Raw genomic sequence first — 12,120 nt, 5'->3', positions numbered from 1 at the left:
CTTGCCTTCTACCATCTGATATTTCAGAAACTTGGCAATAGAGTACTTTTCAAGACCTTGGTCTTCGGTATTGTACTTCTTGTCAAGTTGATCCCATAAACCCTTAGCAGTGGTAGACGAAGAACAGTACACATCGAACAATGTGTTGGACAGAGCCAACAGTATGCAACCACGGCATATACTGTCCTTTTCTTTCCACTCTACAGCCGCAGTAACTGCAGCAGGGTCAGGGTTAGTATCAGACACCGAAGGGCAGTCGACTTCCAGAACATTCAACAGCCCTATCGTAGTGAACCAGATCTTCATGCGTTGCTGCCAACGCTTGAAGTTCTGTCCGGCAAACTTTTCCGGCATACCGGACATGTCCACTTTTGGTACAAACGCAGAAGAAGACGACATGCTTAGAATCTTCTCTAAGACTGTTGAATCATTTTTCAAATCACACAGTTTCACAATCGTCATCATGATATAAAACACGAAATAAATCAAGAAATATAACAGTGTAAATAACATGATTAACAAACGACTGAAACAGTGACAGGGAGCAAGCATGACATTTTCCGCATCAGACCAAAATCCAGACGACAGCATAAGATTAAACAGATGCATAGAACATAAAGAAAACAACAGGAACATGTTTAGTTTATGTAATAGGCTAAGGCGTACGAAAGTACTCCCCTTAGAGAAGATTCGCCCCCACATATATTGTGCAAATCAGGGTCCGGCGTCCTTCCCCCAGGATACAATAGCCACGACGAACCGAACGGTGCACTCCGGCGGGTCGTCCTTCGAAAACAGCCTCTTCGAACCAAAGTTGCAGAACCACTCTTTTGGAAAAACTCACAGGAAAGAGAGAGAGAGTAACGGGGGAGATGGGAAATCGCAGAACTCTCCTTCAGAAAATCGCCTGTCTCAGCCTCCTCCGTAACCCCACCCCTGACCACGCTTTTATAACCCACGAACGGTTATGAAACGTGGAAGGAGCCCGTTACGGAATCCGAGGGGACGTGATCCGTTAACGGACTTCGAAAGATCGAGATCCGTTACGGAATCCGAGGAGTCGTGACCCGTTATCCATTTTCATAACCCGTTACCGAATCCAAAGAAACTTTGGGTAAAAAGATACTTGTCTTGATTGGATATGGCCCTAAAGGGCCAATTACCCGAGCCCGAGCCCGAGCCGACCCGGCGCGGCACGGCGCGGCACGGCACGGCGGGCGCGCGCGCGCGTGTGTGTGGTGGTCATCCCACTCCCTTGTTCTCAGGAACAAGTGTATGAGTTCACTAATTGCTTGTAAAGCTCTTAGAAAACTCATGCAAAAGCAATATGGGACTATTCCACCTCATCAAGACCTCTATCTTAAACACCTCATTCCTTCTTTGAATTTCTCTCCATTCTTTCTTACACCTAACAGATCTCAGGGTTTTTTTTTTTTATCAGTGGAGGCCTGCATTAGGGCTAGCTGGGTTCACACTCGTTCCAGTTGTAGCCGATGAGAACTGGGTTTTCCTTTGCCTAGAGCCCCAAAAAAAAATGAAGAAAAATGAATGCTGTTTTTGAAGCATAAAGAAAAATGATTAGGAAATGAAGTCCTTATTACAACTTTAAGTAATAAAAGGATAACTACTCCATACAAATATATGAATCATTTCTACATAAAAATATTCTATATGTTCCTCAAACAAACACATCAAAATTACTCAAAACTCACAACCAAATGCTACATATAAAATAGGAAATCATCTCACCCTCTACCTCCTGTCAATTCATGCTGCCTTTGGCCTCTCCCAGTAAACCACTTCCCAGCAAGAGCCCATCCACCAGAAGACCTGCTTGGCTCCTGAAAACCAATGTGTTCAACTGATGCAACAGTCTTGAACAACCGAAGCTTCCTCACTTCCTCTAGCAACGACTTGTGAGAAAGCTGGCTCCGAAAATCGATCGACGATCGCATCTTCGACAACCGGCGATTGCCCAAGGCTGTCCGATCCGCTGTGCCAGGAACTGAAGCCTTGGCACTGTTGCATTTCCTAATGAATGGACTTTGTGTATCCGTGGCCCATGGACAGAACCTTGAAGACTTATTTGTCCGGCCATGACCAGGTAGATCATGGTTCCCCAGTGGATGGACATGCCGGGGTCCACCAAATTCTATTTCCCCCATGCAAATGCCAGCATTGTCATTGTCGCTAGAGGCATGGGTCCAGTTAGAATAGTGGCCAGAGAAAGTGGAGCCCTGGGAGATCTTATCATCATCATCATCATCATTGCATGATTCAACTGCATGGATGATTAAATACAATGATCAATAAGAACTCCCACTGTTTACTTGTCACCACAAACTGCATGCAATTAAGCATACCGTGTAGCAAGTATGAGTATAGTTGAACAATTCATCATCATTGTACAATAAACTAGCTTACAATGAAGAAAAACTTCCAGTACCACTCAATTCATCATCATCATTGTATATTTATTTATTTAATCCTATTGTAGCCAATGTGTCAGCACTCTGGAGCAAATGTTAGATATTCTAGCACAAGACCCTTAAGATGAACCAACATCATGTATCTGATCAAAGATGCATGCTTTCTGATGGAAAAGTGGAGGTAGCTATCTTCATAGACACATAGTTTGTTGATATGCTATGAGCCCAATTGAATAGCTACCATATCATGTTGGAAACATGCATTACCAAATACATGACATCAATGGCTTAGTCACTACCATTTTATGCTGCTTGATGATCCAACTTAAAATCATGATCTTGGTCATTTCATCTGGAAGCATACCTTGTAACCAATCAACTAGAGTTTTCTCATCTCTTCCTCCCGATTGTCGTCGTCTATCGGGAACAATCTGCCTCGGCAACTGATAAAAAAAAAAGCGATGGCCTTGGAAATCAGCATAAGAAGGTGAATCATAATCAAGATCAATGGCAGAATCTTCCTCTTCCAAGATCAAACTATCATAGTCTCCTGCAGGCGCATCGTCCTTCCAATCGGGAACCAAGGAAGAGATTTCAGCTTCAATGACTCGTGCTATGTCTGATGGCTCCCGGTCTGAAATCTCCAGCTCCTTCACCATCTCCACAGCCACCTCCATGGGAGTATCCTTCACTATGTCGAATGGAAAATGTACATTTCTTATGTAACCTGCATCCATTTCATGCCCAAAAAAATGCTTTATAACTGCTAATAGCAATTGTAATCAAATGATTACCCAATTAAGTGATTAACTGAGTCACTAAAACAGGCATTTGGGTGGAGATTAGGTGCAAGCATATAAACAGAAAGCTATACTGACAATAGTACAAGTAGTCAGTCACATGAGTATCCAAGAAACTCATGTAAGGAAAAAAACTGTATGTCGATTCTCAATAACTTGGGGGTACGTCTTTTGTGCCAACCCTCCATGAACTCATGAAAGCAATGTACGCTCATAGGGCATACTTTTTGACAGACTAAATCGCACACAAATTTTGTGATATCTTGAAACTATTGTGATTGCATTGTGATATTTTCGGAAAGCAATGAAAATCTTTCACAATGTTAACACTTTCTTAATTTCTATATTCTAAAAATTCTCTTCAAGTTTTATTTTTTTTTTTAAATGTAAAACATTTAAAAAGTACTAATATCATGATCAAGCGTACAAGTAGCTAAAACAGCACCGATTGAGACTTGAGAGATCGAACTTGATCGTTTCCTACCATCTTTATCAGCAATCTGAACCTTGAGGAAGATGGTGTCATCTGGGTTCCGTTTTCCGGTGATTGTCATATCAGTGCTGGCAGGGTTCGCATGGTGCGGCTTGGTTTTAGGCGAGATCGGTGCACGCATTGTTTTCCCGGGCACCGGAGTCGGAGCCGAGCGGGGACTCGCAGCGGGTTGGGAAGGAGGCCTCGCCGACGAATACTCCGGTAACCCTTCGTCATCGGAAAGGAGGAAAGGATCGAGCAGCAGTTCCTCTGCTGGCACCCTGTTAGGAGCACTCTGTAGGCACCTCCCCACAAACCTTCTGGCTTCTGGGTCCTTTACACGATAGAATGCGTCTGGCTTCTTGCCCTGGATGACCACACGAGAGGATCCAATCACACTCAACCCTCATCATTTTTTGGTGATACCGATCGAATATGAACTGCAAACGTGTCAAGGAGATGATTCCCCACACCTTGACAGAAACTGTCTCTTTCCTAATGTGGGGTCTACAATGTATGACACGTGCACGGTCCAGATTGGATATCACCAGATTTTGGTGATATTGAATATGGTCATCTTTTAAATTTCAGAAATGAAAAAAAAAAATCTCTTACCGAGGTGACCTTCTTGTATATCTGAGCAGGGTTGGTGCACTCGCTGTAGGGGTAATCGGAAGTGAGCATCTCCAGCACACACATGCCAAACGAATATATGTCCACCAACTCGTTGTATTCTTCTTCATAGAGTTCCGGAGCCATAAATTCCGGTGTCCCTAGAGACAGCACAGAATAAAAAGTGTTATTACGAGAGAGAGATGAGGTGTAATGTGATTGCACACTTTAAGTGTGCTGCTGATTACCCACCATTTGCTGTTGGGCTCTACAGCTGACAGGCTATATCAAAAAAAGATTGGGTGATCAGTTGCAGCAGCACACTAAAAGTGTTCAAAAGACAGAGAGAGACCTATGACACTGTGGGCAGCGTGTGACTGGTGAAGGATGGCGGCGAGGCCGAGATCTCCGATCTTGACTTTGCTCAGGTGGCCGTTGATGAAGATGTTGTCACACTTGAGGTCCCTGTGAATCACGGGAGGGTTGTGGCTGTGGAGGTAAACGAGGCCCTGGAGTATCTGGCTGGACCAGTTCTTGATGGCTCTGATGTCCACACGCTTGTACTTTTGCCGGTAACTGAACCAGGAAATTGTATATACATAAATATTGATGCAATATATCGGTAGTTACATGCATATATACTTATACGAGGGAGGATCAGGTGCAATGCCATTGCATACTTTTAGTGTGCTGGGATGAGTATCTTTTGCAAGTTTCACGGCCTATCACTGAATCTGATCCCATTTTTACATGTCTAACGCTGCTCATAAGTATATTTAGTGCCCACACGCTCACTGCATGCAACTATTCTTGTGAGGGTATATGACATTTCCATGAGGGCAGATCAGCTCATACTGGTATATAACCGATCAATAGTTATATTCAATCTTAATTAACCGTTCATCTCACCATGCAACTGAGAGAGTGGGGCCAACACAAATTGCCATCAAGTGAAATGTGCGGTTGGGATTGAATACCACCAAAGGATTGGTTATATCCAATATGATGAGCCGATCTGCTCTCCGTTCACATGCCTCATCCCAGACACCGATGTGCATGTTCTGTGTGTGTGCGCCCGCGCGTGTGTGTGTGAACCATTAAAAAGATTAATATAAAAGGGTGGATCATGAAAAAGGCAGGAGAAGAATAAAATAGTGACAAATGAACCACTTGGCACGTTACTGTACTGCTCGTCGACCATGCAACCACTGAATGCAAGTTGCTATATTGATTTTCATTTGATATTTTGGATGCTTTCGGTTGGGTTTTCGACAGTTCAACCAATTCCTTACCGTGTGCATGGTTGCAACGTGCATGTGGCTGGAAAATGGTTGGTGTGTCTCCATCCATGCCTGGTTCGTTCAGGCCACTATGGTGCTAAACGCACGTAGAGAGACCACTCTATTATCTCCTTTCTTAGGAGTGCACATGAATGTATCAAAAAGTTTATTCTTTTTTAATTAACACGTCAATTCATCATGATTTGGATGTCAAGATATCCCTAAAAGAAGAGAGGGTGTTGCGTCGGGGTCACGACTGAGGACCGCGTGTTGAGTGTATGGGACCCCTACACTCGCTTGCAGGTGTACGGGTCCGTACACCCGATTGAGCACCACACAGAGCTTAATCGGACCCCGAACACACACTCTGTAGGAGGGGGGGGCATATAACCTCGCCCCCTAAAAGAAAGGCAGAAACATGTTTTTTATCCTAAGCCAAGTGTTTAGGAAGAGAGACAAATTGATAGTTCAGGCAGTTGGGCCCATTCATGCAATTATTGCCCTAAAAAAGATTTACAATTTTTTCTTATATATATAAACAGGATAAAGATTGGTTGGTAAGGAACTAATGAGTAGAAAACACTCTTTTCTTCAAAAAAATTTAAATTTTTTGTAGATCAAATGCTACATTTTAAAAGATCAACCGACCTACGTGCAAAAATTTCATAACTCAAAAAATCATGTTTTTATATCAGAAATACATAAGCTTGTTTCAAAATGATATGGCACTTCAACAGATATTTCAAGAAATTTTAAACTTAGTTTTGATGATACCATTATTGTAGAAAAATTATTACTTCTACTAGACAGCCCTACGTTACTTTCAGTTTGATCTATTTTTCTTTCAAATAGGATGCGTCTTTTGGGGCTAATATTTGGTATAAAAGGCACAAAATTTTCGAGCAGGAAATCATAGGTTCAAGCTTTATGAACTCAATATGATCACATAGATGATGTGTTTAACATGTTTGTTAAGGATTAAATCTTGAGTTATGTTATTTTGATTAAAAAATATCATATATTGTGGACTGTAAAAAAAACCTTCACAATCAAATTATTCAAAGCTCATTTCCTACTAAACAAATCATGTAAATCACATCAATAATGTTTGATTTACTCAAAAATAAATAAAAATATAAAAATAAAGTCGCCAAATAGTGAGATGTTCGGTTGTGATGGAGTATAGTATGTGACTTCCTAACTGCTCCCTGTCCCTCTGGTTTCATTAGATTGTCGAGTGTGACGCATGTAATACGTCGAGAGGCACGTGGAGTTTCGATAACGAAGTTCACCATCCATGTGGCGCTAAAACCAAAAGTAACACTCTTTTGTAATAGGCGTATCACGTGATGAGAGAGAGAGAGAGAGAGCGAGTGAATGAGTAGGGTACCCTACCCTCGTAAGGTGCCGGAGGTGAACATCTCGGTGATGAAGTTGATGGTGCGGGAGTTGGCGTCGATCCAGGAGGCGTAGAACTTGATGATGGAGTCGTGGTCGAGGGTGCTGAGCAGGTGCACCTCCGAGTACAGCCGCTGCAGCTCCTCCGGCGACCTCAGCGCATCCGCCAACCTCACCTGATTCCACGCCACCTCCATCCCCGTCACTTCGTCGAACGCCTTGTACCTGTTTGGAGATAACCAAACCCACGAGAAAAACGAGAACTCAGCCAACACTAAAACCTCGCTGGAGAACTTCGAAGATCCCGCCGGAGAAGGCCGGAAAAAACAAAAAAAAAAAAGGAAAAAAAGACGTACACGGTCTTCGTCGATCCTTTGCCGAGAACGTCGTTGAACTGCACTTGAGGGAAAAAAAATCAGAACTTTTAATGACTAAAATTTCCTTAACCATTCTGTAATTTCAAACGCAATTTTTCGGAGTGCTCATGTCTTTGTTAGAAAATCCAACGACTTTATCGTCATTTCGGATCAGTTGGGGGGGGGGGGGCAGTGGGTTGGCTGTTGACTTTGACTTTATGCTTGACAAAACTATCCTTCTCCAGCGACCATCGGTACAGCGGTGTTTTAGTCACTTTAGGGGTCAAAAAAAATGGAGAGCTTCAATTATTCCAGTGGCCAAATTACGATGCATACCCCGATCAAGATGTGACGTTGACATTTTGTAAATTGACTAAAATACCCTTCACCTTTCACCCTCACACTAACCATCGTCAAAATACCCTTAAAAAGTCGGTTACTTTCAATTATTAATTTTACAAACCCTGCTGAGGATAAATTCACTATTTAGTAGCCAACTTTTTGTTCTTCAAAAAAGCGCAAGAAAATATCGTTATATATAAATTAACTATCAAATATAAGTTTCTTAAAACTTTTAGAAATCCATCAGGCTACTAGTGCCATCGCATGGCACACTTCACTTTGAGTGTGCCTCTGCCCTCCATCTGCTTTTGGGCTCACAAATGATTACTGTCAGATGGAGGGCATCAGGTGCGGGGTTACACTTCAAAGTGTGCCATGATGGCACCTGATCCTGGCTCACGGAAATCAAGATATATATTTACGTTGCAAAATAGAAAATGGACACAATAAAAAAAAACAAAATGTCTCGTAAGTGTTTCGCTATTTCAGAAAAACAACGAATATCAGGACAGTGAACAGTGACGCGTGATTAAGCGGGGGCTCAGCTGGTCTGGTAGGTCTGGCAGGAGTAGCTAGTGCACGCCACCTTGTGTTGAGACGTTGTATAACTGATAGGGATCTGTCTAACCCGAACCCCAGCATGTCTTTCAAAAAAATCAGTGAGACTAGCCGTGTTCTTGCCGGCGGTTTCTCTGTGTAAATATTAAAAACGAAGAAAGGAACTTACTCGTCCGTACCGACCGGAGGGGTCGGTCTCGGCATAGCCAAGATCGCCGCTGCCGCCACCACCACCGTCACAGAACCGCCTTGGGTCGAACATATCGACACCCGAACGCGACAACCGCCGGAGAGGGCTGAGAGTCGTCGCCGGAGGAGGGGGTGCAGGAGAGAGGAGTCAAGGGAAGTTAGTTTATTTATTTATCTTTTTTCCGGTGAGAAAGGAAGGGAAGAAGAGAAGAGAAGAGAAGAGGGGAGGGAGCAGCGTTCGGTCGGTTCTATATCCGAGGCTTCCCTTCGTGGTTCTCGTAAGAGAAAACGCCGAAGAGGAGCCAGAAGAGCCTCGAGTAGTCGATCCTCAGCATGATCCCCGCCAGCTCCACCACGCAGCGAGAGAAGTCGTCGAACTCCCTTGCGAACATCGAGAGAGATAGACAGATATCGCTGGAGTCGAGAAAAGCTATCCTCCAAACACAACCCCCCGAGATCGCTTCTACCTTCTTCCTTTTCTCCTTCTTTCTTTGGGCTTTCTTCTGTGGGCGGACTTTGATTTCCTCACTTATTTTCTTTGTGGGGAGTCGAGAAACGAGAAGAGAACTAATCGTTAAAGAATGGTTCGTTAAGATGGGTGGCTCTGTACTTGAAGAATCGGCGGCCAGGCATTTTCGTTAGCATTTGCGACGAAGGAGAAAAGAGAGAGAGAGAGAGAAATAGAGTAGCGGTGGTGGTAGGAAACGGGGGAGGCGACAAGAGAGGAAGGGAGTGATGCGTGTTGATCTTTGCGTGCAAGCAAAGAACGGGCGGTCATAAAAAGAGAGAGAGAGAGGGGTATTCGGAAGAAGAAACAACGTCCACAAGAAGAAATTAATAATTAAAATGTTGAAAGTAAATGGCGAATATGCCCCATGGTTTTGGTCAAGTGGCCTTAATGATCCTCAAGCTTTGAATAATGGAGAAAATGGCCACGTTGACTTTTGTGCTTGCAATTGTCAAACGTATCCCTTGCCCAATCAAGACATAGGATTTTATGGATTTTTTTTTATCCAATTCTATTTCAATGATGATTTGGATAACATTGATTTTTGAAGAATTTTTAAGAACTTGGATCTATATATGAGCGGATCTGGGTCCTTATCAGATGGGATGGGATACAATACCAGATACTACTAATCAGAAGTTAACTAAACAGATTCCGATTCAGATGGTGAAGAGCTCATACCAAATCTGTTATACCCATCAAATCTGCATGTCCATCGATTGAGTGGCAAAAAATCAAAACTATATCCACATCTCATTCTAATTATATATGGTTTCAGCTTAATTACCAAAGTCATATCAAATAAAATTCAGTTCATTCACATCGATCCCTGACTTCAACTAGAAGCAAACACATTAAGCTCAAGGCCAACCCACCATCGAATCCCATTGGCTTGGTTCCAAGACACTTGATCCAAACCCAGGTGAAAATAAAATAAGGGTCAGCAGAACCTCATCCCAAAATGGATGCAGGCTATATATTTACCTACTCAGCTTTCTTAATTGTTTTTTCCTACAGAGAAAGATGGGGTTAGGAGACCCCTACAAGTTATACAACCATAACATTGGGATTCGAACTTGCAAGTGGTAAACACGTTACAAATTTAAAAAAAAAAAAAAAATTACTTTTTGTTCCTATGAAGAGTTGGGAGGCACCTTCTTATATTTTTATTTGTGACCAGTAAAATGCATTTTTTTTTATCTTTACACATAAAACCGTTCTCAAGATCAGAGACCTAGTAGTGGCTCTGTCTGCCATACTTACGATCATTGTCCTGGCAGCGTAAAACTTCATGTGCTTCGACTCGCTCAAGGAGTGACACCCATGTGATTTGAAACTAGACCGCCTGCCTAGCGGCCTAAGCTCCATCTCACAACGCCAAACCCTTTTGGGGGTGTAAAATGCATTTGATTGCATAATTATGGGAAAATCAGGGGGACCTGGTTTGTGCAAACTAGGCTCTGGACACCATCAATAATCGACTCATTTGGGGTATCCTTGTCATATAATAAAAAATATTTACTGAAGTAGGACAGATATGCGTTGTGGCCCACCCAGTGATCTTGATACCACGTTCACGACTCACGGCTCAAGCTGAAAGTGATAACCAGCCGCTCAATATAACGCCAATCTCACGTCATATAAAAATATCTACACGAAATGATAACTTTTAGAGACGGGAGAGTGAGATATAAAAATATCTACACGAAATGAACTCGAGAATATCATTTTCTGCTATGACTAAGTCCTTACCCATTACTAGCATTTGATTCACATGATCAACCATGTTATGACTCTTTCATCCTGCAAGAGTTATATTGCTCTAGAAGAAGTTGAATGTGGGTTTCTTAAGTCATATCATACTTCTTTTTTACTTCTTTCATTATTCTCTTCGCAGTGTCAAAATCTTCAAACACTCGGATGAGGTCATCTTTCATAAATGTTAGAAGAGTTACTCAAGCAAGTTGATTATTTTTGATAAACTTATTATGAGCTCTTTTTTCTTCTTCACTCGATTTATCAGTTAGTTAAGATTTTACATTGTTCAATACGTATAGGATCTTGTCATGTGTTAATAGATATTTCATCTTCCTTCACATTCTAAAGTTCATCCCATTGAGTTCTTCGATTTTGGATAACTCAGACATAGCTATTCGGTTTGTCATATTCTTAATTATAAACAAATATTAGAATTAATAAAGTGTATTCCAACTAATATTTGTAAATATAACTAGTTTTGATCCTTCTAAACTAGTTTAGCATGCAATATGATCTTTAAGTATACAAAAAAATTATAAAAATTGTTAAATTTAAGCAATATTTGACAAAAATAAGTAGTAGGTGGTTTTCAAAAACTCAGAACTACTTTTCTGTAATTTTTGAAAGTAAAATAATAGGTTTTGTATAAACAAAAATCACATAAACCTATTTCTACAACTTTCTGAGTTTATCAAAAAGATAAACCTCTTTTCGGAAATTTTCAGAAAGGTAGAAGCTTTTTTAAGCAAAAATAAAAACAAAAACAAAAACCTTAAAAAGAAAATTTTTGAGTTACACAGAAAGATATAACCTTTTTCTTGTAATTTCAGAAAAGATCAGTGATTTTCTGTGATTATGAAATTTTTTGAGTTTAATAGAAAAGAAATGAACCACTTTTCTGTTATTTCAGAAAAGTCAAATATTGTTTTTTGTTTTTCAAGAAAAAATCAACCCCTTTTCTGAAATTGTAAGAAAAATCATGTTTAATCTGAATATTTTTTTTTAAGATTTATACGTCAAACGAAGAGGAACCTTATTAGGGTTCCTTTTCTTCTTCTTTTTCTTTTGTTCTGAGAAAAGAGGGGAGCCTGTCGCTGCCCATCGGAGTGGCCCTTATTTTCTGGCAAGGATTCTTCTAGTGACTTCCTCTGAACTGTCCGGTGATGCCCAGGTAAGCAAAACCCTTTCCCCCTTCTTTTTTTTTGTTTTTTTTTCGTTTGTCTACCACTGCATGCAGATGAAACAATCAATGTTGGTCAGGTGGTAGCACGTTGCGCCCGAGTTGGGTCGACCGGTGGTTAGTCAGACGTCAGTCTAGCGGCGATATGCCTCACCAAGTCGGGTTGACCGATAGTTGTCGCGCAATGCCTCTGTCGGTGAGAGGTTTTAGAGGGCTGGAGAAAATTTGGCCTATGTCT

The 12,120-nt window shown here is 41.6% G+C and overlaps 1 protein-coding gene across 1 annotated transcript; it reads right to left on the bottom strand.

The window, feature by feature from the left end:
• Window positions 1-1,649: 1,649 nt before the first annotated feature.
• On the bottom strand, window positions 1,650-8,509 carry LOC149826798 (putative serine/threonine-protein kinase WNK5). Its single transcript, XM_090018382.1, has 8 exons — window positions 8,417-8,509; window positions 7,348-7,385; window positions 6,989-7,216; window positions 4,666-4,889; window positions 4,317-4,474; window positions 3,636-4,068; window positions 2,794-3,156; window positions 1,650-2,281 (listed from the first exon to the last, which is right to left on the bottom strand). The coding sequence occupies exons 1-8, from the start codon at window positions 8,507-8,509 to the stop codon at window positions 1,746-1,748; spliced, it is 2,073 nt and encodes a 690-aa protein (XP_089874508.1). The 3' UTR covers window positions 1,650-1,745.
• Window positions 8,510-12,120: the final 3,611 nt, after the last annotated feature.

Source organism: Nuphar pumila, chromosome 10, assembly GCF_984573655.1.
Source record: "Nuphar pumila chromosome 10, dmNupPumi1.hap1.1, whole genome shotgun sequence".
Lineage (NCBI taxonomy): Eukaryota > Viridiplantae > Streptophyta > Magnoliopsida > Nymphaeales > Nymphaeaceae > Nuphar > Nuphar pumila.
This window is presented reverse-complemented; position numbering and strand designations above follow the sequence as displayed.